The sequence below is a fragment of the Labrus mixtus genome, chromosome 3 (genome assembly GCF_963584025.1).
Source record: "Labrus mixtus chromosome 3, fLabMix1.1, whole genome shotgun sequence".
Classification (NCBI taxonomy): Eukaryota; Metazoa; Chordata; class Actinopteri; order Labriformes; family Labridae; genus Labrus; species Labrus mixtus.
Window position 1 is genome coordinate 21243501 of NC_083614.1, and position 25822 is coordinate 21269322.

The 25822-nt window shown below is 38.2% G+C and overlaps 3 protein-coding genes across 3 annotated transcripts; all 3 read right to left on the reverse strand.

Moving 5' to 3' along the window:
* Nucleotides 1–129: 129 nt before the first annotated feature.
* Nucleotides 130–5734, reverse strand: LOC132965596 (5-hydroxytryptamine receptor 3A). The gene is made up of 9 exons (XM_061033753.1): nucleotides 5525–5734; nucleotides 4655–4818; nucleotides 4477–4521; nucleotides 4220–4329; nucleotides 3490–3659; nucleotides 2899–3059; nucleotides 2082–2292; nucleotides 1042–1335; nucleotides 130–822 (listed from the first exon to the last, which is right to left on the reverse strand). Exons 1-9 carry the CDS (start codon nucleotides 5712–5714, stop codon nucleotides 608–610), a joined length of 1560 nt encoding a protein of 519 aa, XP_060889736.1. The 5' UTR covers nucleotides 5715–5734; the 3' UTR covers nucleotides 130–607.
* A 367-nt stretch (nucleotides 5735–6101) lies between these two features.
* On the reverse strand, nucleotides 6102–14164 carry LOC132965610 (5-hydroxytryptamine receptor 3A-like). The gene is made up of 9 exons (XM_061033770.1): nucleotides 14039–14164; nucleotides 12530–12690; nucleotides 12368–12412; nucleotides 10919–11025; nucleotides 10121–10290; nucleotides 9824–9984; nucleotides 8922–9132; nucleotides 8126–8335; nucleotides 6102–7089 (listed from the first exon to the last, which is right to left on the reverse strand). Exons 1-9 carry the CDS (start codon nucleotides 14091–14093, stop codon nucleotides 6809–6811), a joined length of 1401 nt encoding a protein of 466 aa, XP_060889753.1. The 5' UTR covers nucleotides 14094–14164; the 3' UTR covers nucleotides 6102–6808.
* A 632-nt stretch (nucleotides 14165–14796) lies between these two features.
* On the reverse strand, nucleotides 14797–25781 carry LOC132965585 (uncharacterized). Its single transcript, XM_061033742.1, has 20 exons — nucleotides 24658–25781; nucleotides 24495–24544; nucleotides 24349–24403; nucleotides 24109–24272; nucleotides 23734–23778; nucleotides 23272–23378; nucleotides 22507–22676; nucleotides 22093–22256; nucleotides 21174–21384; nucleotides 20772–20957; nucleotides 20112–20287; nucleotides 18986–19049; nucleotides 18425–18588; nucleotides 18204–18248; nucleotides 17995–18101; nucleotides 17504–17673; nucleotides 17207–17367; nucleotides 16394–16604; nucleotides 15799–16008; nucleotides 14797–15707 (listed from the first exon to the last, which is right to left on the reverse strand). Exons 1-20 carry the CDS (start codon nucleotides 24812–24814, stop codon nucleotides 15424–15426), a joined length of 2901 nt encoding a protein of 966 aa, XP_060889725.1. The 5' UTR covers nucleotides 24815–25781; the 3' UTR covers nucleotides 14797–15423.
* Nucleotides 25782–25822: the final 41 nt, after the last annotated feature.

Consider the following 25822-nt stretch of genomic DNA (forward strand, 5'->3'; position numbering starts at 1 on the left):
CAACTCAAAATATTTTCAGATGGTTATAGATCATTTTAAAAAAAACAGCTGAGACACATGATGTTGGGTGATTAAGTGCATCCTGCCAGGTTTAAACATTTGAGGCATTTAAAGTGGATATTGCTGCCAAATGATTTCTGTTGGAGCAGGAGAGTTTTATTGTTTTACACAAGTTCATTTTGCAATGAAGGTTTTATTTTTTTATTTCCCCCTGGATAAAGAAACTATTTAGATTATTTTGGGGACAAAGATGAGACCCTAGAATAACTGGGCCAGTGATATGTTACTTTATCAACACATCATAGTAACCAACATTATGTACCATTGACAAGGATAATTATGATGTCACAGTTATAATTCTGCACTTTTTTTTTTTTATTTTCCGACAAAAACAAACCCAGCATTGTGCATAGACACTTATATTTCCCTGCTGAATCAAAAATAGAAACCAATTTAATTAACGATACAGTAGCAGCAACTCGTTCATGTTGACAGAGGCTTAGTTGTTACTTCTAGTTGAACAAATAACCTTTTTATTTTGTTATTTTTACATCTGTATGAGTAGTCCACCCAGCCCTTGTTGACATTGGACCCACATGTCATGTAACTACTGACTAATCCAGATACACCACATAAAGATGATCACCAGGGCGTAGCAGGAGATGAGAAGCAGGTAGATGCGGAAGAGCAGGAAGTCCAGGACGTATCCTACGTGGCACCACTGCTCCTGCAGCTCGCTCTCCTTCTTCAGCGAGGTGAGGTGGTCACGGAGGTCGCCCAGGTATTGACAGATCTGTTGGAGTTCAGGAGGAGCAGCTGTACCTGGTAGAAGGGATTGTTGGCACAGCTGGCTCTTATATAAAGTTTTTATATTGACAATTGATTTATATGCATTTCAATAATGATGAAAACTGGGTATTTGGATGTCAGTCCAAAGTCTATGAATACATACTTTTATCAAATTTTTCAATTCATAAACAGCACTTATAACCTATAAAATTGTAATAATTAAATTTCTTTCACTGGCAATGTGTTCAATACCTTCATTGCTGGGAGGGTGCTGTGCAGGTATCTGGTTGGCTGGTTGGATGATCCAGGGGCCTGAAGTGCTGTCACTTGAGATGTCAGGTTTGTCCTTCTGCAGTGTTACGGGGTGCTGGACGTCTTCCGGCCATCGGTAACAAATGAGGTTAGCGATGTGTTTGAGGACGACAATCCTAACCCAGTTTGGAACCTCTCGATATTTCATGGAGTTGTGATGGAGGACATTGGTGATGATGACTGTCTCCAGCAGACTGATGACCATGAGGGCGAGGCACACTGAGAAGTAGATTCCTAGATTGAAGGACACATTGAGAGATTGAAGCATTCACATTTAAGAGGCCATATTTTCAAAACATATTTCCCCAGCTCCTGCAGTCACCCTGAATTGTTCCCACTGCTACGCCAGCGCTGTGTAAATGTGAATGAATGGGATTAGTTAGTACTGATGGGCACTTCACATAGCCGGCAATGCCATCAGGGTGTGGGCTATGGTGAAGCAACTTTGAGTAATTTAGAAGACTAGAAAAGAGCTAGGGCTGCAAGGTGGTGCAGTGGTTAGTGGTGTTGCCTCACAGCAGAGAGGTTCCTGGTTCAAATCTCCTGAGTGGCGTTTGCATGTTCTCCATGTCTGTGCTTTGGTTCTCTCTGTGTACTCTGGCTTCCTCCCACAGTCCAAAAACATGCTCGTTAGGTTAACTGGTGACTCTACATTTTGTCCATGTGAGTGTGGCTGGTTTTCTGTCTCTATATGTGATTGACTGGTGTACAGTCCAGGGTGTACCCCGCCCTGCCTCTCCCCCCCCCACAACCCCGAACGGAAAAAAGCGGTAAAGAAAATCGATGGATGGATGGATGGATGGATGGATGGAAAAGTGTGATGCGAAATCTGAGTCCATTTACCAATAAATCTTATGGACGTTGCTATTGCTAATTTTTAATAGACCAGGCCATTTAGTCATGAATGACCACATTTCAAACGATATAGCCTATAACCCAGTTCTCAGTTTATGTCACCTCCACGTGCCACCCTCCCTGACCTATGATAGGCGTGCCGTTTGCTGTGCTGGGCAGCAGGTCGTTCATGATGAGCAGGAAGACAGTGTAGCCCAGGATGAGGGTCATCTTGAAGGAGGCGCGATCAACGCTGTGGGGGGGCAGGTAAAAGGAGAGGATGTCGATGAGCATGAGGAAGGAGCTGGGGATCAGCAGGTTGACCACGTAGAGCACTGGCCGTCGCTTTATGACCACCTGGTAAGAAAGTCAGACAATGACCAGTTTTAGCAGCGGGCCATCAGTGAGGTTCATGTAACGGAATCATGTGGGGACACGTATCATAACCTTTTTTTTTTAAGTCACTCCTCTACTTTGCTGCAAAGGTAATCTTTAGCAATGACAACATGTATATCCACTGTAGCAACAAAGAGTCATTTCACTTTTTACACATTACATATGCTAGATAAAATAATGGAATGTCGCACCACTTAAATGAAGAGCATTGAGAACACCCATATCATGTCTGCAGGTTTAATAATAATACAGAAAGAATCATCGTGCGAGCTTATCTAAGCAGAGCTTCACAGGTTAAACAAATAGCATGTTAATTTGTGAGCTTTAGAGATGTTTGCAGGCATACTTTGTTTTTTAGGTCAAAACAAGACAAGCTGTTCCCCATCATTTCCAGTCTTTATGCTAAGCTAAGCGTCTGTGACTGTACAAACATGAAAGTTGTTCCAAACTTCTCCTAATGTTGTGTAAGTGATCGTTGTAGCTGGTCTCCGTCTGATCGCCAGATGTTTTATTTTCAGCTAAATTAGATGGAAGACAATCAAATTTCAAATTCAGTGTTTTTCTCACCCAGAAGGTGATGATGTCCCACTCATCGATCCCGAACTGGAGGATTGAAGTCTCCCCCAGTATGTCCACCAGCTCCCACTCTCCACTGGCCTCCAGGTAACGCTTTGAATTACTAGACATCTCAATAAATGTCAGAGCTGGACTGACCCTCACATCCCTTACTGTGGAAGAGAAATATATAAGAGAGCTAAAAACTAGATTACATGATACACACACACACCACACATTCCAATCTGCACATTGCACTTTGACACCCTGGAAACTTTACACACTGACACTTTACACTGTTTACATTATTCTAGATTTTATATTTTGTATATTCAAATATTTCTTTTTTAAATTTTACATTATATTCTATATTACTGTATATATGTGTATTAGTAATTTGAGTGTTTATTGCATGGCCTTGCGGAACAGTCTTTACATTTCACTGCACATCTGTATGAGCACGTGACAAATCAAAATCTTGAATCTTGAACTAGCCAGAGCGTCCTCTAACACAAAGATATTCTAAAATGTATGAGTTTCTCAATTTGATTTATTCATTGGATGGTTTTTTTTCCTCATAAATATCAGGACATTCTCTCTTACTGGTGTGCATGTAGGAGCCAAATGTAAATGTGCAATTCTGCACATCAAATGGAAAACTGAAGATCTCCAGGTTGCAGGCGGATACAAGCCGAAGCATCCTGTCCCAGCGGATGTGACCTGTGTGGTTCACGTAGACGTAAGGACATGCTTGGGAAACATCATCATCCACACTGGGGGAGTTTGAAAAGAAAAAAAATAGAAACACATTGGCAGGAAATCATATTGAGATGGTTCTTTAATAAAAGAACAAAAATGTCAATGGCTGCAACTGAATTTCTAGGATGGCTATACTTTTCTGATTGCATGAACCACTGAGTACTTGTGGGTTACTTTGTTCACTGTTGGGGAGTTTTTTAAACAGCATAGATGAGAGACAGTGGCTCTTTACATGGTGTGAGTGGATAGTAATGGTACACATCTGTGTTAGGGAACCAACTGCAATGTGATGAGCCATTTAGTTTGTGTGTACAAATCGTAGGGTTACATTGTAACCTTGGTTCTCTCCAGCCTCTAGGCAGCTCGAAGACACGTTGCAATCAAACTAGAGGAGCTGTGGGGGCGTGACCAGGTAAGCCGGTGTGTCTTAAAGAAATATCCACAGACTCTGACGAGCAAGGGATCATATCCCGTACATGTAATGTAACGGGGTGGAGAGTCTCGAGACGAAAGAGAACCCCACGTGAGCCATCAAAAAGAAAATCAAACAGTCTTTTACAGCAGGAGAACTTACAACTCATACACGATGATGTCAGGAGACCAGAGGTGCATCACAGGGAGGGAAATCCTGGTGACGCCGTCACACTCATCAGGCTCCCAAACCAGGAACTCGTTGTGCCAATACTGCAGTAAATTCATCAGAAATAATGAACTGACAAACTCGCAACATGGAACTACAATGTCAGTTTCCTTGTCATTTCCTTGAAGTATGTTTCTGCTAGAGTGCATTACATTGATAGCCATTTTAATATCGATCTCGGTTGTACTTACCAGTCTCAGCCACAAGAAGGTAGTGAGTATTTGGGTTTTTTCGTTCTGAAATATAGTTAAGTACAGGTAAACCTTACGTGGGGCTTATTATTAACTTCTATCATGCTTGAGTTAATTTAAATATGCATGGATTGAGTTGTTCTTTGTGTGATTTAAGATTGCTAATTGACCAACTCACCACTCCCAGGACAGCGTACAGAGTGAAGGAGATGTTGGCTATGGTGGGATTGCTAAGATTCACCGCTGGTCTGAAAGGTTTCAGGTCAAACACATCCTGCATGGACTCATGGGTCGGACCGCTGTGTCCTTCTTTACAGGACAGTTTACTATGACACAGAGACACTGACAAGAGAGAACAGTTAAATAAACACTCTACACTGTTGCTTTAAATAAATCCAAGATTCCCCTTCCCTCCCAGTATCCTTATTTTTGAGAAGTGTAGAGCTGTTTACCTGAGTTACCTACAAAGTTCCTATACTCATTTTCACAGGCTTAAACATTAGACTGAGCTTTGAATTATTATTGGGGGCTAAACATCCAAAATGATGTAGAAATGTTTTCACTCTTGCGGACCCCTCACCATAAGGGATCAAATTTTCCTCTGAGGTCAGTTTGTGTATAGAGTAATGAACATACACCACAGAATCTGTGCATTTCTCCACCTTTCTCATTTCTCTACCAAAACTACATAGTGCACCTTTAGTTTAGAATTCAATTTAAAAAACAATTCATCACAAAAAAAATGAAACATAGCTGATAATTTACATTTTAAAATGTATTCCTCAGTTCATTCATACCCATATGCAATAGTAAGAGTCAGTTGAAATATGCCTGAGCAGAACAGAAAATGACCTCGGATCGTTACTCTGTAAGAGCGAGTTAAACCTGAAACCAATAGGATAACCTTCTATGATGGATATTACTGAGATAAATACTGAGAAAAAATAAACTTTTTAGTTGCAGAGCCGAAGATGCTTTAGTATGGATAATAAAGTGCATACGTAAATACTGACAATAAGGAAGAAGAAGAAGAAGAAGATATGATTACCTGAGAACAAGAATAAACCAGAGATGATCCTGATCCTCTGCTGACACAGACTCATCGTGGTTGTCCCTGAAAAAACAAATATCCTCCACAACCACCAAACTGACTCTGTATGAAGAAAACACTGACGGTTCCTACTGGCCGGGTAAATACACACACGCACACGCACACAAGCACACGCACACACATGCATGGATGCACACAGGCACACAATCAACACAACAAGTTTTTTGCTACTTACCCGACTTAACCTAAAGCACCTATGCCCAACTCGTTACACAATCCTAACCCTTGGTTTAAATAATTGAAATTCTGTGATTCATCTTGTACTAGGAACTACATTTTTTGTCTTCATTATTTGACTGTACACAGTTTTGCCTCTTTAGCCCTAAACATAACTAATACAGACATTTACACACACACACACACACACACACACACACACACACACACACACTATACCTCTAAAAATGAAAACAATGCAAGATTTATTTCATTTTGGTATGTTTGAAAAAAAAAAAAAAAAGTCTTTAAAAATGAACCTCAATAAAGAAATTAAGAAAACAGGTACAAGGGCAGGCCATTTCCTCTTAGGACATTTATTCCTCATGAACATATTAACAATAATAGACATGCAACAAAAAATAAATAATCCAAAAATGAGCTTTCTTGCAGATTGATCAAAAACATGTACAGAACGTGTTGTTGAACACCTATGATAACCACTCATCCATTGTATTTTTTAACACCTCCACCTACGGGAGTTTTATTCTCCAGAGCTGAGCAAACCTGTGCTTATCATTAGTAAGTGCTGCAGTAATCACTGACTCACTGAAGTCAGGGGTTTAAAAGTGAATGCTGGACATGTTCATTTACAGGCTACATTTAAAGTACTTTAGAAGACTTGTTTCAAAATTGTATTTAGACTTTAATACTTTTACCTCAGCGTGTTGGTGATACAAATTGGACAAATGACAGCAGCAGAGGTCTTGCACACAAGTGAGAGTAAGCTGGGATGTGACATTGACATAAATATTAATGAAATACTTGCACTTGAATTAATTCTCATATGTATACAAACAATAACAGGGCCATTGGGGCTTAACAGCTCAAGATCGAGCTCGGGATTAAATTAAAATTGTTGAAAATAATTTTAAAATTTCTGCATTTTATTTTTTCTCCATCTTTTTTAAAGATTTCAGATTTTAACTGTGAGCTTCTTATTGGTCAGACTTAACATATTATTAATACTAAAGTGCGCTTGTGTTATTCTGCTCTCCCGGCACGTCATAATGTGGAGTTATTCCAGATCCAGATGGATATAATGGAAGCAAAGCTGGCCGAGATGAAGATAATGTATATACCAAACAGTAGACGATCAATAATGATCCCGATCATTAGCCAGTCCTGGGAAGAGCTGCTTCCCTCGATTTGTTTGCCAATGTGAAGTCGGATGGCTGCGAGATCTCTGCTCAGCTTCCTCAGTTCATCCAGAGCGGGATCCAGAGGAGGTTTATCAGCGCAGACTCTCTGAAGATCACTGGCAGAGATGGTGCTTGAATTGACTTCTGGGTACATCAAAAATCAAAAGTAAAAGTAAGTATATAAATTCTGAAAAACAATGTATAAACAGTAATCAATAAAAAACTATTTTGCCATCCTGTTGAGAAATAAAATGAACAGCAGTTGGGGAAAAATGACCAACCATAAGACCTCCGCAAACTTAAAAAACGTTTCAAAAAGGTCTAATCGTCACTGAAAAATTGTACTTTAACTGTGAAAACAGCTGCCTTTAAAAGATTTAAAAAAACACAGTTTGACCGGATTGCCTATTTGAATTCTTTCACCAGAGTGTGAATGCTTTTATCATGAAGCATGAGCAAAGTCAATCTGCTGAAGAATCCCTACGAGATAACGAGTGTATTGTGTTCAAATATTTTGTTCAACTGATACACTTAATGTGTATACCTGTTAATTTGACACTTCTAAATAATGAATACCAAGCACACAGACTCACATGTTTTTGTATTGGTTCAAAGTGAGAAGTTATTTTAAGAACATTTCTCATAAGAAACACAAGGCGAGGCCCCTTTGTTAGCATGTTCTCCTTTGCCTGTCAAGATTTTCATGTCAACCATTTTATTTAACTGGAGATGTGACTTTTGAAACGATGTGTCTCCCATTTCAGAAGACACATTTCCATGAAAAGAGCATGATTAGTATCACTAGCATATTTTGCCAGTTTTTGCTAATGCCAATGCTAAAACTCTTTCAAGTTGAGGAAAAAGCCCTTCATAGCTGAGCTTAGACAAAATTCATTCAGCTTCTTTCTGCTTGCTGACTTTTGATGTTTTCAGGGTTAATTCTTCTACAATCAGGCCAACTGCCTTGCTGATGTGGGCTTTAAAGTATATCTTTGGACAAGCTCAGTGGATCTTGAGATTAATATTTTTGCACAATTAAAAACCTGCAAGATCATGAACAAAGTATGACCTTTTCTGCTTAATTTACTCGTCATTATAACTTTTTTCAAATGAGTTGCAAACAAAATATTGTAGAAGCATGAGCAGAAGTCATAAAAACAGTATTAAACTGTTATTATACCAATATTGGATGGCTGTAGAGAGACAGTGACCCGGTTGCTTTTCTTCTTTGGAGGGAGACCAACGACCTTAGCTAGATATTGCAACACGAGGATGTTGAGCCACTTAGGCACCGCACGGTACTGGCTGGAGCTGAACTGCAGGTTAGTTACAAACACCGTCTCCAACAGGCTGGCCACCATCAGAGCGAGGCTGAGGGCGAACAAAACGTCTGCAGGAAACAAAGAAAAAAAAAAAATAGAAATGGAAATGGAATGAATAAAGAGAGCTTTGTCATTCGGACTTTACTCTTCATGTTCTATCACTCACTGATGAGAGGTGTTGTTTGACAGGCAGCAAGACGTGTGTCATCTATGTAATGAGGCCAGTCAAGTGATTCTATGATAATATTTGGATGATGTGGCCATTAAATGGAGAGAGACATCAGGGCACCCTACGTTAAGTGTAAGTCACAATGGATCTAGAAATATATTGTATGTATCATGTCTGTGTGTTCAAAATGTTTAATTACAGCTCTGAAATAGAAATATGGATTTGTGTGTGATTCAAAATGCTAACGCCTTATTGGGTCACAGAGGAGTGCTACTGCTGTCTCTTCAAACAGCTTCGATTTAAGCTACTTCGAACCATACTGTACATTTATAGACATTGATAGACTCTTTTGAGACTTTGTTAGTGTTTGTCCTGCACTATATGAGCATGTATTGGGCTAATCTTGCTTCACTGAAAGAAGTTTGCATGCTTCTTCAATCTCCCTCTTGAAAAAAATCAGTTCAAGTTTCACTCAAAGTACTCACTGATGAGAGGTGTTGTTTCCCCGGTGACAGGCAGCAGATCATTCATGATGAGGAGGAACACTGTGTATCCCAGGATGAGCGTCATCTTGAAGGAGCCCCGGTCCACACTATGGGGGGGCAGAAAAAAGCTGAAGAGGTCCACTGTGACGAGGAAGCAGCTTGGGATCAGCAGGTTCACCACGTAGATGACCGGTCTGCGTCTTAAAATTAACTTGGGGTGAGACACAAGAGCAAAGACAAAGGTTTTAAGCAAGGCTTTTTAAATTAAATATACATCTTCCTCATAGTTTCACATGCTTTTTCAGGGGCCCCTTAGGAGAATTGGTTGTCATGAGGATCCATTTTTTGCCCCCCTTTGCTCTCTTCTTTTTTACATGCTTCTACAAAAACATAAACGCCCTATGTTTACCTCTTATTTATTTTAAAACAAAAAAGGTCCCCTTTCATCTTGCCTGCTTTTTTGGTATTGACACATTTTTATTTTTTTTAAAGATTTATTTTTGGGCTTTTGAGGATTTTAATGGAGAGACAGGACAGTGGAAAGAGTCTGAAATCATGGAGAGAGACTAGGGAATTACATGTGGGAAAGGAACCACAGGTGGGACTTGAACCCGGTCTGCCTGCCTGGAGGACCACAGCCACCATACATGGGGCGCGCGCACTAACCACTGTGCCACCAGCACCCTGACATTGCCACATTTTAACATCTACTGTGTCATCCTTTCACTGTGTTTTTCAACTATTTCCCATAAAATAACAATGGCAAATTTCTGACATAAATCACATAAATTACATTGAAATTCTTCAGATTGTTTGTGGTATCACAGCGTATTAAGAAGTGATGTTACACAGATAAGTACTGGTATTCATAAGGTGGATACAGAATAAAATAAAGTGCTTACATAGAATTTGATCTCAGAGAAGCGTCCCTCTGTTATCTGCAGCGTACTTAGAGCTGCTTTTATATCTATAAGCTCCCATTCCCCTTTTGTCTTCAACACTTTTAAGGACTCCTTCAGGATTTCTTCAGCTGTGCGGCTTTGAATCAATGTTATGTCTTGAGCTGGAACAGATTTATGTAAAAAAGAAAAAAAAAAGAAAAAAAAAAGAAAATAAGCCTTAACATTGTTTTTTTTGTAAAGCCCTGCTGCAAATGTAACACGTATATTTAGTTTTAGTTTTTTTTTTTGCTGGCTTACCAAAGTGTAGAAAAGGTTGAAAAGTAAAGGAGCAGTTTTGCATATCGAAGGGGAAAGTGTAGATGACTAACTGGCAGGTGTTGACCACTCTCAATGGTTTATCATCATGTACAAGACCTGTGTTGTATAAGTAGACATAAGGAGTTCTGGGAGATACATCTTCATCCATGCTGAAAAAAAAATAGAACATACTTTAAAAAAGAAACAAAAACCTGCATAGGTCACATATTCTACTCCTTTTAAACGAGTTGAAATAAATCTCTGAGCTCCCCAAAACATATTTGTGAAGTTTCGCCTCTGATCCTGTATGTTATCATGCCTATAAACCCCTCTATTTCAGCCCTGCTCAGAACAGACCGTTTCTGTGGGAGTGTCACCCACCTGGGGGAGGGGTTACGTGCCTTTGTGATGTCACAAAGGGAAAATCTCCAAACAGTTTGCTTGAGCACACATTTTATGAAAAGTGGAGCAGGCAAAAGACGGAGAGGACTTTTCTAATGATTGGGGGGTTTGTAGACAGGGACACATATTAGTGTTTCAAAACCATGGTAAAGTGTACTTTGCATACTATGTGACCCATAAGACTTTTTTTTATCATTGATAACTTACTTAACCATTAATATTTCAAACTTGCTACAGTTCTTACCGAAGCTTTTTAGGATTAATTTAAATTGTGGCAATTTGATAGAAATAAGAAAAAAGGTAAAGCAAGCAGCCCAACAACCACTGTATAAAACATATATTTCCTAAATATGGTTGAACAAGTTAATAGACCACTGAACATCCTTTTTAACTTACAACTCAGTGATGACAATGTCAGGGATCCAAAGGTGTTCCCGAGGTATAGAGACCCTTTTAGTTCCACATTCCTGCTCATCCCAACTTAGTCCCTCTATTCGCCACTCCTAGGGTAAACAGATGAAACTCATGGGGTAATCAGCATAGAACATGTCTTGTTTTGTTTTGTTTATTAGGATCCCCATTAGCTGCAGAATGTCTGCAGCTATTCTTCCTGGGGTCCGCAACAACCATGACAGTGTGACTGCGTCGTCTTACAACTTAAAAACCAACATAACACTCATTAACATAGATACACAACATTCAATATACAGCTTACATCCTAACACATAACATTACAGTACTAACAGATGTGACAAGACATGAACACAATGAACACAATGACAGGGTGAGGACAGCTTCTAACAAATGCCCTCCCCCCTCCTCCCACATAACCCAGACTCTCATCAGCCCCACAGTCAGAAAAATATCAAAGTAATGTGAATGCTGAACTGTTCTTTATGCGTTACATTAACACCCACTGAACTTTAAATGTATTTTCCTTACATGCACTCTGTGAGTAGGTTACATACACTGTAAGATTTTTTTTCTCATAGTCCACTGCACAGCTCCTACATTGCACCTTTTGTACATTTTGTGTCTTTTATTTATTTATTTATTTTATTTTATATTTTACATTTTTAAATTCTATTTTATATATTGTAATAGCTTCTTCTACTGTATTATTCAAGCTGTTGGTAGTTCTGCTTTATTTCCTTGTTAATTGTTTAGCACCAATACACCAAGTCAAATTCCTTGTATGTGTAAATTCTGATTCTGATAATGCGATTGTTCATTTCATGGCAGTGGCATTTGAACCTGTTCAGTTCCTCTGTACTCATGCTACTGATTAATTTAAAGAATACATGTATATATGTACATGTACCTTCAAAATGCATCTGCCTAATTATACACATACATAAATAAATATGCAAATACAACAATCAAACAATTACAATGTGAAAATATTTGAACTGTGTCACTAGATACTAAAGGATGAATCTGTTTCTTTCTCTCAAATATTATTGTTGTCAGTCAAACTTACGAAAAGCCAACAACAGACAACATGGATCCTGACAATCTACTACCACTAACTCACTTACCCTTGTCTGAATCAACCAGCCTGACCTGTGGTTTGGTGACTCTTTGCTCAGCTTCATTTGGCATTGTTTCTTAAGCTTGTTTTCTTTCATTTTATTCTAAAAAGTATCTTGGACTTTTTACCGGTCTGGAAGTCAAACTTTGAGTTGAAGCTTGTTTTATTGTATTGCATGATATAACTTGACCATACAGCTTTACTCTTTAGGACATGCCAAGTGTCTATTGTCATGGCCTTTTTCTCTGTACATCAAAAACAGTTTCAGAAGTACTCTCTTTAAGATGATTATTTTCTGAGGTCTGAAAGCTTACCAGGGTTTGCCATATGAATATTGTCAAGGTCTGGACTTTTTCATCCTGGGGATAAGACATGTTCATGATCATTAATGACAAAATCACGAATACTTAGTGGATACAGTTATACATGTTAATGAGCAGGCATGAATAAGAGTATTGCCTAGCTCATGGACTCACCACTCCTAACAGTCCCACCAGAGTGAGGTCAACCGATACATTCAGTGTATCTGTGAAGCGTTTTACAGGTCGCAGCAGTTTTTTGGGAAATAATTCTGTTTCAAGTGCACGAAACAAGGATTCAGGTGATGGGCTGCTGCAGTTTAATGCTGCAGCAAAACCTGAAGTCAAACACAGAAAGTAGAATCAAAGTTCATGATTATGCCTAAACAAAACATAGTATACTTTTTTGGCAGATATGTCTTTGTATTTTGTGTAAACAATTGGAAAACATGAACATTTTTAATAAAATGCTTTGTGTCAGATGCAGGTAATACATTGGAATACATCAAAGTGGCTCAAAAGTGAATTCATTAGGAGATACTGAGATAAACTTTGAGGTTTCTTAATCATTTGATATCTTTGTTTTCAAGAACTAGTTGGGGTTTCAGGTCACCCCTTAGTGGGTAAATTACCCTCTTTACATTCGGCCTGGGTTCTCTCATGCTTTTTAAGGCTGTAAAAATGGTCAGGACTCAACTGGAGATTACTAGTTGAAATGTACGGTGACTACGTTCACAAGAAGCTCCACATTCCTCATTTCAATGCAGGCAGCTTGCTGCTCTTCTGATATTCCCCTGCAAACTCTCCTCACGTTTCTTAACTCAACAGCACAAGTGTTTCTCCTCTCTTTCCTTGTGAAAGTTTTATTTTATGTCAATAACAATTGCATGACTTTTGTGCAAAAAAAATATTAAATTAACACAAGTTATTCGCATGCTAACTAGCACACGAATGAGCATGCTAATTCACTAAACTAAGGTGTAACCATAGACTGTAAATGGGTGTAACACATGGTAAACACAAAGCCTGCTACACATCAGCATGCTATCATTGTCAATGAGAGTGTGTTAGCTGATGTTAGCACTCAACTCAAGCATTAACAGCATCATCAGCGCTGCTAGCATAGTTAAATACTCTTTATTGACACGTGTGCCTCTCAGCTTAAAAGCTGCTACAGGTTACTTAACTGTTAACATAATTAGGGTTGTAAAAAGCAGGTTTATCATTCTGTAAAAATAATAAAAATAGTCTCACTTTTATTTTATTTTTGCTCAAAGTTTAGTGCATTGTTTTACTTGAATTCTTAAAAGAGTGAAGTCCACTTCTTTAACAAAACTCACTACATTCTTTAACACCTTTTAAGTAATGTGTGGAATTACTTTTGCAACTCTTGCAAATATGTACGATATGTTCAAAGGTTAAGGCAACTATAATCATATCATAAAATGATGCTATATTTGTTATTTCACTTTTTCTCTCGAAAAATTGACCAGTGAGATTTTTTATGTATAGTTTTCATGATAAAGGTGTTTCCAGTGAGGCTTATGTATTCTGAATACTAACAAAAGTCTCTTAGAATATATCAAAGTTAAAGCATCAAGTCAAATCAGCTGGCCTCACTTCAGTTTTCAAAAGTTTCCTTTTCACTGAAGTAATTTAGAAGATTATAACGTTTTTATTTCTTACCTTGAAGCAGTGACAGACAGATGAAGATGAGCTCAGCTGTCTTTACCTCAGTCATCTTGTGATTGTCAGCTTCCACAAGAAGAAACAAAACTTCAACAGTTTACACTAAAGGTCTGTCAGTTGTCCGATTGGCAAAACCCACTATATACTTTTTTCTCTGTGAATTGTTTGCACACATGCACACTTAAGAAAAAACCAGTCAAACAAGGATGTCTGCTGCTTGTTGTTTTTGAAATATCATTTTTGACTTGTGCAGCTTTCAAACACTGAACACCTTCAGCTAAGCATGCAATAAATCTGATTCTGTGCTTATATTTGCGTCATACACAAAAAGCCTCAGCTAAAGAACATTTGTTTTATTACAGGTATAGTGGTTAAAACAAAGTGGTGATGCATCCCTCCATCTGCACTCATGTTCACTAATTTATCTGAAGGAAATCAGATATTATCATAGAAAGCAGGTTGATTCTTGTGTGTTGAGTACTCGTTTGAATAAACAATGCAAAGTATGAATGAGTATTCCATTTTTTGTGTGAGAGTTTCATATGTCAGAGGCCGAGTGCGTCATGTGCTTGAGGGACAAACAGAAGACTGAATGCTTGTTGAAACATGCATATATTTGTAAGTTAGCATGTCAATTCAGATTTCTGTATGCTTAAAATAACTAACAAGATATTTAAGATTGACTTTTAACTCATCACAAAACTTCCCAAAGCCAACAAAATCAATGTTATTTTTGGAATAGACATTAACAATACTCAAATCAAATTAACTTTATTTATATATAGCACTTTACACATAACACAGTTGATCCAAAGTGCTGAACAGCGCAGATAGAAAATAAACAAAGCATAAGAAAGTAACAGATAATAGATGCACACATTTTGTTTTTTAAATAAGTTTACGAAAAAAAATCCATGTTCCAACATGTAGCATAGAAATCTTTGATGTTTATGACTGACTCAAGTGACACATAATACACCATTTTGTCAATATAATTCTGGGACATTTAAACCTAATGCAATACAATATATTAGTCAGGACAAATCAAAACAGTGATGGAAAACTTGAATGTAAACTGGTTGAAGTACAGTGTTCATAAATGACAATTCCCAACAGTATTTTATTCTACAGTCAGATCAGCAGCTTTCAAACTCTTCAGTGTTAATTGTTACTCATTCATCCATATGTTGTAAGACGTAATGCAGCGGCTTGAAATGTATACATTTCTTGAAAGACAAAATTGGACTATATAATTACATAATATGAAAGTGAAATAATAAAGAGGAACTGTGATAGTTGAAGTTGAGTTTTATGAACAAACGTTGTCAGTAAAAAACACAAAATCCAACAAATTAGGAGAATAAAATCAACTCAAAACTAACTTAGGATATGTTGTATGACTGCAGCCAGATAACAGTCATGGTAATGAAGCTGACTGATATGAAGAGGATGTAGAGGCCGAACAGCAGACGGTCTATAATAAAACCCACCTGGATCCAATCCTCTGAGCCCTGGTTTCCATCAAGCTGCTGCTTCAGCTGAAGGTGGAAGTCCTGGAGATCCCTTCCCAGACTCCTCAGCTCCTGCAGGGCCTTGTCCTCTTCCAGCGGTCCTTTCTGCTCTGGAGCCTCCCTGGCCTCTGCCACAGGAGAGGGCGCTTTTATTTCTGTAGCAGAGGAGTTGAGGAAGGAGGTCAATGGACATCTCAACATGAATAATATTCCCTGTAAAACCACATCTGACGCCTGTCATCCTACCTCCTGCAGCAGGATTTTGGATGACCCTGTCCTCTGGATCTCTGGGTTTCGGAGAAAGCAGCACCAGGCGGCCCAGGATTTGAAGAACCAACACCCGGACAAAGCGGGGAACAGGACGGTAGTGGGCGGAGCCACACAGCAGGTTGGTGATGAGAATGGTCTCCAGTAAACTAGCCACCATCATAGTCAGGCACAGAGACAGGAACACATCTAGGACAATATTGATAAATGCTTTTTAAAATGATCTTTTACATTGCAGGCTAAACCAAAAAAAAAAAAAGCACTGTAACATGCTGAAAGTCTATACATTTAAGTAAGTAAGTAATAAATGCATACAATTATCGTACTTTAAATAACATGAAGAGTAGAGGCTAATTCATTAAGCACAGACGCTAAACATAGTAAGCAGGTAAGACCTGGCAGTTGCAGGATTTACTAAAATGAACATTTAAAAAAGAAACACTTCATACCCTATCGGTTCTTTTTACACAGTGAATCAGACTGCTGTCAGGCAAGACAACATTACAAGTAGCCCAAGAGTATTCATGCAAAATCACAATTTCTAGTGACCCAAACATTAGTTAGTTAAACTGACTTATGAGTGGTATGGTGTCCCCAGTGATGGGCAGCAGGTCATTCATGCTGAACAGGAAGACTGTGTAGCCCAAGATCAGGGTCATCTTGAACAAGGACCGGTCGACGCTCTTGGGAGGCAGCACAAAGCTGAAGAGGTCGACTGTAATGAGGAAGCAGCTGGGGATCAACAAGTTCACCACGTACAGGGTGGCCTGCCGCCTCACTGAGACCTGAAACAGTCCACAGCAAATGGTAGACTTCACTTGTTAATTTTCTGCTGCTTGGGATACACTGGAATTTAACACAGGTTAGAGTTGTGCACAACAGCTTTGGCAGGATGGTTTTATGACATAACTTTACTGTAAAGCTAATTGTTTTTCTCCTTTCTATATTGCCAAATAAAAGACAACACATGTCCAATTAAGAACATCTTGTTTGTGAAAGCTCTTATAGTTTACATCAGCACTGCAGACTCCATACAGTGGTTGACATTTAACACATCCTTCAACACGTTTGGGTCAAAATGTTAAGATACAAAAACAAATGTCTTCAATAAAAAAGGTTTAAATGCATTTTATTATGTTTTGATGACTGCACTAGTGACTGTTAGCTACTGTTCACATCATTAAAGCTCTGTGAATAATCATATTTTTCCCTTTAATATTTAACTTTGACCCTGAAATTCTTCAAACACAAATTATAAAGCATTTAGTCACACAGTCTAAACTCTTTCCCTGACTTGTCAATCCATCATCCTCCCTGTTGTTCAAATAAACAAAACAGTATAACGTGGCACTTTGAAAGAGTAAAGTGTGAAGTTATCTTTTCTTACATAGAAGCGAACCTCTTGGTAAGGATCTCCTGATGTAGTCGGATATATGTGCGTCTTCACTGTGATTCCAACCAGTTGCCATTCACCCTTAGACGTCATCACTTGTTTAGAGAGTTCTACTATTTTCTCTATGGACGAGTGGTTGACATAGATAGCAGAAACTGAAAAGAAAATATCAAGTCAATCTACAGTATGTCTAGTTCCATTTAAAAGATAAAAAACCCATTTCAATTAAATATATAGAATATATAAGAGTCAACAAGGGATAACTAGTGTATCTCATGTTTGAATTTTTACTAGTGTGTAAGTAGGAGTTGAAGCTCAAAGTGCAGTTCTGGGTGTCAAATGGAAATGTGTAGATGTCCAGTCTGCAGGAGCTGACGACTCTGACAGGCATTTTATCTATCACACGGCCATCAGAAAACAGGTAGCTGTACGGGACGAATGGAGCCGAGTTCTTCTCCATACTACAGGAAGAGAAAGCACATAAAAGAAAGTGTTGGGAAAACCAGAGTAGTGTGTGAATCCCTGTAAGATAAGAACAGTAAATACAGTTAAAAGAGCGTTTCGGATGAAAGATGAACGTCTTGAAGTACTTCAACTAAGTCCAGTTGTTACCGGGATCTAGATGTAAAATTACCATGACTTGGATATCTGAGAACCTTCACAGACGGGGAGTTGAATATAATTCTGTAAACCTGTCAGTGAATACGTGTCTTTAATGTTGGGATCAATGAAAATAATTGATTCAACTGACAGCTAAAGATGCCTTAACAGAGCATACTTACAACTCATTGATAACCACATCTGGTACCCAGAGCAGATTCCTTGGGATTGTAATCCGCGAAGAACCGCACTGTTCTGGGTCCCAGCTGACAAACTCATTTCTCCACACCTGCATCATGAATCAGACAGATACAACACATAGCAGAACAAAAAAACTGCAATCACATTTTTCCTTGTACTCTGTGTGGTTATTTGTAAAGAAAGTTCTTACCAAAGTTTGCCAGATATACGTCGTCAGGAGTTGCGCCTTTTCATCCTGAAAGAGAACAGACATTGTTTTTATGCTTTCTTTTCTAATGGCCGTTCTCTCACCTGTTACACCCAGTGAAATGTTCTAGTTGAGTGACAAAAAGGAGTTTACATTCTTTACAAGTGGAAGAAGTCCAACATGAGCTCAGTGAATTGTTTTTAGGTCGACCTAATGCTCTTTACCACTCCCAGAATTCCAGCCAGGATAAAGTCAATGGTGACGTTGGTTGGGGTCGACATGTCCATCACAGGTCTAATGGTACTCAGGTTGAACACCGGTTTCAGAGCCTCCAGCAGGGACAGCGGGTCAGGTCGGGTACAGTTTAGCATGGCGGGGCTGCACGGGGCTGCAAAGGGAAGAAAAAAGGTGTCATTATCGTAGCTGGAGTAGACCTCATATAAGTAAACAATTGGTCCTAAACACTGTTCTCTGCAGGTTGACTCTGTTTAAAAAAGAGGTGTCTTTTTTTATTTAAAAAAACCTTTAGATGTTATTTAGAGGGCTTAAGATTACATCTTCCAAATAATTGTTTAATAAATATCTCAAATATTGCCTTTATTTGATGGTACACACTGGTCTAAGTTTGCCTAGTCATTCAAATATCTCAGTAAATTCTAAATCCTCTGACTTCAGGGATGCTGGACATGGCTGCACACTCAACTGATATAAAAAAGCTGTGGTATAATCAGCTCTTGGTCACTTGGTAAACATATATAATATGTTTTCATAGGAGCTTTACTTACCATACAAGAGTAGAGAGATGAAGACGAATAGAACCTTAGAAGGCTTGACTTTCAGCGGGCAGCACTAAAAACATCAACATTGGGTCAAAAGCGGTTGTTAGTCTGATGGTGTGCTAGTGGTCAGAGTCAGTGCTCAGTTACTCTTTTCAAAGTTTTGAAATTTGAGCAATATGAATCTAGAATCATTAGAGTGCCTAAACACTAAAAGATAGTTCAATTTTGAAGAAGCATTAGCTAACGACATCAGGCCAAAAATGTAAATAAAAAACTTAGCATTAAGCATTTTTTTATAAATTTTTAGCTGGGTTAGATGATAACTAATCCATTAAATATATTTTACTATTTGTTATATGCTTATTTCAGAAAAGTTTGAGATGGCGCACTTTGTGAAATTCTGATTACCTTAAGTTCAAATACATTTTTTGGGACAATGACATATGTCTAATTTTTAATTGTACGGGTTAGATTTTGATCTCTGTCTGGGTTCTTCAGGCAGGTTAATATATCTGTATGGGAGGGGGGTTCAGCGGCTGTTGTTAGATGTAACAAATGTTTCATGTCGTTTGTTTTGAATTTACCTTGGGATCAATAAATGATCTGTCTATCTATCTTTTGTACTGGGGGAGAATTTTATTGTCTTACCAATTATAATCTTAGTGCAGATTAACCTTGAGTCGTGGTATACTGTCATATTAAAATATAATGTGAAATAAACGTCAATAAAAGCCGAATGAAATTTTTCAAGTGATTTTATTTTGTTTACAATGGTTATCTCAATTTTAAATGGTACAATATTACACAAAAGCTTTACGCTACATCTAGTTAATGAAGAAGAGCTAATTTAATGTTGGAATATAACCATTCGCTATCACTAACAATGATATTGTAACTTTATATATGTATAAATACTCGGGCTCCGAAACAAATCATCAAAATACATTACAAATGAGATTGTATAATTTAAAGTTCAACAAATTTTAGCCACTAGCTACATTAAAAGAGCCCTTTAGACAACAGTTATCTATGAACTGTAAGAGTTCACCCAGATAATGATGATGGTAATGAAGCTGACTGATATGAAGAGGATGTAGAGGCCAAACAGCAGGCGGTCAATGATGAAACCCACCTGGATCCACTCTTCAGAGCTCTCGCTTTGGCCCATCTGCTTCTCCACCTGGAGACGGATGGCCTGGAGGTCTTTACCCAGACTCCTCAGCTCCTGAACGGCCCTGCCCTCGGCACCAGACCCCGATACATCTGAAGGCCCTTCATTCGCTGTCCGCTTTGCCACCACAGGCATTTCTAGTTTCAAAAAAGTTTAAGTATAAGAAAAATCAATCCAGAAAATGCAGTTTTTCAAATGTACTTTTACATGTGGTGAACTTGAATAAGCAGTCATGTTGATTAATCTGATCTTCACTGTATGCCTATATTCACTTTTTTTTTTCTAAATTTCACACTTGCCCAATATCACACTCAAGGTTGTGCTGTTGTACTGGATATGAGCAGGACTATGATTGGCCGTGCAGCCTAATTCTAAAGATAATAACAGCTGTGCTGCTTTTCATAACAAAAGCACAATCTGAAATGTTAATACTACTTTAACTTGAAGCAAATTGTAGTTAAACATAAAGAGACACTTATCTTTTGAGCATTAACATTGCTCCACTTACGCAACTCATTTCACAATTTATAGACACATTACTTTGTATTAAATACATTCATCTGTTTGTTTCTCTTTAACATGAAATAAGAGTCTATAAGAAACTGCCTATGATTTGTGTACCGAAGCGCTTTGTTTTTTTTGTCTTCTGAGGCAGGCAAACAACGCAGCCCAGGAACTGTAGGACAATCACACGGATCCAGTGCGGAAGGGGAGAGAAATCAGCAGAGCCATTCAGCAGGTTAGTGATGAGGATGGTCTCCAGTAAACTGGTCACCATCAGAGCAAGGCAGAGAGAGAAGAACACATCTGGCAGAGAGAGAGACAGAGGGAGTGAGAGAGAGCAAGGGGAGAGATTGTGGCTGTCATTAAGGTTTGCACTGTAGAGACTGTGATCTTCCCTAAAGTCTATGTGAACAAAATCTTTAAAAAAAAATGTTGTTTATGAAAAGTTCTTTCATTAGGATACAGAAAAGTTAACTTCAAAAACAGATTGTTAGAGAAAATACACCCTTTAAAACTGACTTATGAGAGGTATGCTGTTTCCAGTGATGGGCAGCAGGTCGTTCATGATGAGCAGGAAGACGGTGTAGCCCAGGATCAGAGTCATCTTAAAGGAGGATCGGTCCACAGCCTGAGGAGGCAGCAAGAAGCTGAAGAGGTCGACTGTGATAAGGAAGCAGCTGGGGATCAACAAGTTCACCACGTACAGGGTGGCCCGGCGCCTCACTCGGACCTGCAAAGAGAGAGAAAGAAAAAAAATGTTGTCAGGTACCTCCATGTTCATTTGGAATTCATAATATAGAGATAGCGATCATTACTTTGTGAGGTAGCCTTTATGATTAAGATGAACTCAAAGTACATAAAAACTACTGGACAGCATGAAGAAAGCAGAAGATTTAAGTAAATAGCCTTGTGATCTTTCAAAGTTTTTGCTCATGCAGTAATTAAGCTAAATGATAAAATAAACATCTAATGCCACATAGTTATAGCTTAAATGTTAAAAAATCTTTCCCTCTGCTTTTATTGTTATTTTTCGTTTATTTTGTTTTCTTTCATGTTGTATGTATTCTTGTTTGTTTAAAAAAAATATATAAACATGTGCCAGGATGAACAAAATATGTGATGAAATTTTACAACTTAATGTAGAAAAACAGCCTGCAACAAGGTATTTAAAAAAATCCAAATTTTAAAATGTTGTTGTAAACTTCAGAACAAAATAAGATAGATGTGAGTGTGAGGTCTGTTGTTTAAACTCGCTCCACACATTTACCACAGATGAACAACTCAGGAACTGAAATGGGTCTGAAAGTTACCAATATGTTGGACTTACAAGGCAAAAGTTTTAGACACAATAAGAACAAGGTTTGCTTGTTTTTAACCGAGATAAATACTTTTATATTTCATCATGAGATGTCATTGAGAATGATCAGAATTCACCTACATTGAATATAAGCTCATCAATGTAGTCACTCTTATCTTGTCCTGAGTCATTTTTGTAGGAGGTGATTTCCAGCAGCTCCCACTCCCCCATGGTGGTAATCACGTTCTTGGAATTCAATGTAATGTTTTCTGCAGACCTGCCAAGGAAAATCTGGATGTCCATGGCTGCAGAGCACAGAGAAATATATTATCATGGAAGGTCAAGGCCAAAAAGATTACATGCCCATATTACAGAGCAGAGTTTAATTACATTAAATATACATTAAAAAAAAAAGGTTTCAGATCAATTAACTTCCTTCAAATATGACTCATGTCGATCATCTTCTGTCTTTTTTCATTTATTTTCGTTATGCTTTATGGATTAAAGGACATGTAAAATGAAATGGTAAATGAGACATTTGGTGCAGCGTCTTACCGAAGTGTAAGTAGGAGTTAAAAGTCATGGTGCAGTTCTGTACGTCGAATGGGAAGGTGTAGATATCGAGGTTACACGAGCTCACAACTCTGACTGGTAGAGCATCGTGGACTTTGCCGTTGTGGTACAGATACACGTACGGGACAAAGGGGGCTGTGTTTTCATCCATGCTGCTCGAGTCAGATAAGCAGTGGAGGTTTGAGTTAATATGTGAAAAATGAGACCATGCAACTAAAAGTTATCCACATCTACAAACTGGAAACAGATAAAACCCCTTTTTTTTTAATCAGAGGGGATTGTTAGTTTTTTGGGGCTCCATATTTTTACACAGCCAAGACTGGGCACCTCGTCTTCCAGTTAAAGTGCTCTTTTAACTGCCTGGTCAATTAATGTCAACATTGAGAGCAGTGAGGAATTTGCATAAATCACATTAGTTATATTTAGATATGTCAACTCCTGAGAATATCACTTCTATATAAAGAAAGGCAATGAAAACAGTAGATTGATGCTTCTAACAATTGTTGCTAAGTCAAAAGTCCTTAAATGTTTAATTTTATTTTCTATAGAGCTCTATTGTTTTACAAAAAGTATCGAGACAGAATACAGACACCAACAAATAAATTAGCCACCCTGTTATGCTTGGGGACATTAACATTTATCATTTGACATTTAAAATTGGTCAATTCTACCGTGCACAGCTGTTCTTCAGAATCTCTTCTTTCTATTTAAAGGACAGTGTTGTACATCGAAGTCATTGAAACTCACAATTCATTGATGACAATATCTGGCCCCCAAAACATGGATCTTGGAAGGGAAATCATTTTGGAGCCGCACTGGACTGGATCCCAGTTGACAAACTCATTCTGCCACCACTAAAAAACAAACACAAAACTGGTGTCAAAACTGGCATGTGAGGCTTCAGCTTAAGTTTATGTAGCAATCAGAATCAAGTCTGAAGTGAGCTTCACAGTATCTGCGCAAATTCAAGGAATTCAACTCCTGTTCGTGCAAAGAAATGGACACAGTATACGCTCGGCTTCAGAGCCGGCCAACAAGCGCTTTAAAGGTTGTGTTATCATTAAACTACAGTTTACAGGCCTATTGACATATACTGTATAAACATTAAGAGTCTAAAGGGGTTAGACAATAATGCAATTGTAAGGATGGCAAAATGATGCTGAAACAGATGTTGAATAAGGTTATTTGGAAACAGGTTGATTTACTTACATAATGCAGCCAGATGTATGTTTCTAAGAGTTGAGCCTTTTCATCCTAGAAGACAAGAAGAACTACTTTACAATCAATGTGTTTTTTTTTGGACAAAACAAATCTTGTAGTCTCAGTGGAGAAAATGAAAGAGAGGTTTAATTCAGTCACAGGTGGTTGAAGACAGTATGCAATTGCACGTTACTTTTGTGCTGACTTGTTCATCAATATTAAGCTCAAAGTGGTGCAAACAATATTTTTCCTTGTGTTTTTAGAGTACTGTACATTTGTAAGTTGTATTATAAAAAATGTATTTTTACTATTACATAGTAAATAGAAAATTAACAGTGTACAGCATAATACTAATTATTTGAATCTACTGAGAGCTGAACTTACCACACCCAGTATTCCATACATGGTGAAGTAGGTTGTGATGTTGGTAGGGGTCGTCAGGTTCATCACAGGGCGTATGGCCTTCAGGTTAAACACTGGGTTCAGAGCCTTCAGCAGGGCTGGTTGGTTTGACTCGGAGCAGTTAACATCGATGGCACTGCTTAAAGCTGATTAGAGAACAGCAAAATTAACTTACACAGAGTAACCCAAACTGATTGCCTCAGATAGGCGTAATACTCCTACCTGGTATAAGAATGAAAATCACAACCATTGTGGGCCCGACTTGAGGAGGGAGCCACTTAAATGAAAACAAGCAGAAGAAGACATCAGTTACAAAAAAAGGATTCATAAAAAAATATGGTCATAAGATACTGAAAAAGATACTTTACCTTCACAGTAGCGTCCCTGGATGTCATAATGTTTGGAGTTAATGTTTCACCTGTTTGTAGAGGAAAGCGGTATGCTCAGTGTTGACTCTCTGTAGAGGACACTGAATAACAATCTCACAGCTGCATGACAACATTAGACAGCAAAGGCATCTAAACCACTTACCTGTCAAGCTATTTCTTGCCAGACTAAATTCACCCTCCGTGGCCAAGTTATACATAGTGCCACTGCAAACCGAGCGTGACGTGGACAAACCCCCGGCAAATGATGTGGGAAACAGAAAACTTTTCAACACAGCTCCTTTCCCTGTGAGTGGTTTCATACAAAACAAAGAAAAAACCACAGTTCATGTGTTGCACCACAGTGTGTGACTTGCAGATGGCAAAGACTCACCACATCTGCAACAAGTGTCACACACGCTGATTGAATGCAAATAAAATCAAAAAAGGTGCTGGGTTGATTGTGTGAACATGTTTTTGGTTTTTATAACCTGGATCATACTTCTGGGTTGTTTGGAGTACTGTAAAAACCCCATTGGTCGATTCTAGGGGTTCATTCGTTCAAAACAGCTAGCGGGGTCATATTGGCCCAACACACTGGTTCATTCATTTTCCTGCTTTTCTGATATTTTACAGCAATTCACTTTCTTTCACTAACTTCAAAGAATCATCAAAACCGTCAACTGGTCGTTTAGTCCTGATTCTAACTACAGTAAGCTACTTAAGGAAGGCTTTCCTTCAGTTAGCACCTCGTACTAAATTTGATAAATATCACTTTTTAGACAGGCTATGACCACATAGCCTGTTATTATCTTAGTAACCACAGTTTGTTGGAGGATTTTCAGTCAGGATTTAGTGGTAGATGTTAGTAGATGTTTCTCTGTACTTGTCCCGTCAGATCTCAGTGCATCATTTAACACACTTCCTCATCACATCAAAGAGACTAGAACAATTAATTATCATATTATGTGGTTGCTTTAAACTGTATTTATCAGATTTATCTGTGTATATTTTTAAGATACAGTACGTCATCTATGCAAACAAAAGTTAGTCATGGAGTTCCACAAGATTCTGTGCTTGGACTGATTCTTTTCACCTTACTTTCCTGAGATAATATTGGCTGTTCACCCTGAACCTGGTTCTGCTCGAAGTGTGTGCAAAACTTAACATTTTACTTGTGCCCATAACGTAATTCATTTCCACAAGATAACAATATTGTGCATGCAAGATAATAATTTCTTATTATGTTATTTCAGTATACTGTATGACTGAATGCCCAACACATGTTTTCAGACCTAAAAACTAATTAAAAAATAAACACAAACACAATA

Bases quoted from the DNA above. Each gene is read 5' to 3' on its own strand.
- LOC132965610 (XM_061033770.1), bottom strand. From the start codon at position 14,093: ATGACTGAGGTAAAGACAGCTGAGCTCATCTTCATCTGTCTGTCACTG. The intron at 12,691-14,038 runs GTAAGAAATAAA...GTTTGACTTCAG, and splicing joins CTGTCTGTCACTGCTTCAAG to GTTTTGCTGCAGCATTAAAC. The intron at 12,413-12,529 runs GTGAGTCCATGA...TCTTATCCCCAG, and splicing joins TGGTGGGACTGTTAGGAGTG to GATGAAAAAGTCCAGACCTT.
- LOC132965596 (XM_061033753.1), bottom strand. From the start codon at position 5,714: ATGCATGTGTGTGCGTGTGCTTGTGTGCGTGTGCGTGTGTGTATTTAC. The intron at 4,330-4,476 runs GTAAGTACAACC...AATTTACTGCAG, and splicing joins CCTTCTTGTGGCTGAGACTG to TATTGGCACAACGAGTTCCT. The intron at 1,336-2,081 runs GTCAGGGAGGGT...CCTTCAATCTAG, and splicing joins AAACGGCACGCCTATCATAG to GAATCTACTTCTCAGTGTGC.
- LOC132965585 (XM_061033742.1), bottom strand. From the start codon at position 24,814: ATGAAACCACTCACAGGGAAAGGAGCTGTGTTGAAAAGTTTTCTGTTT. The intron at 18,102-18,203 runs GTAAGAACTTTC...TTCATGATGCAG, and splicing joins CGTATATCTGGCAAACTTTG to GTGTGGAGAAATGAGTTTGT. The intron at 15,708-15,798 runs GTAGGATGACAG...CCTCTGCTACAG, and splicing joins CCAAAATCCTGCTGCAGGAG to AAATAAAAGCGCCCTCTCCT.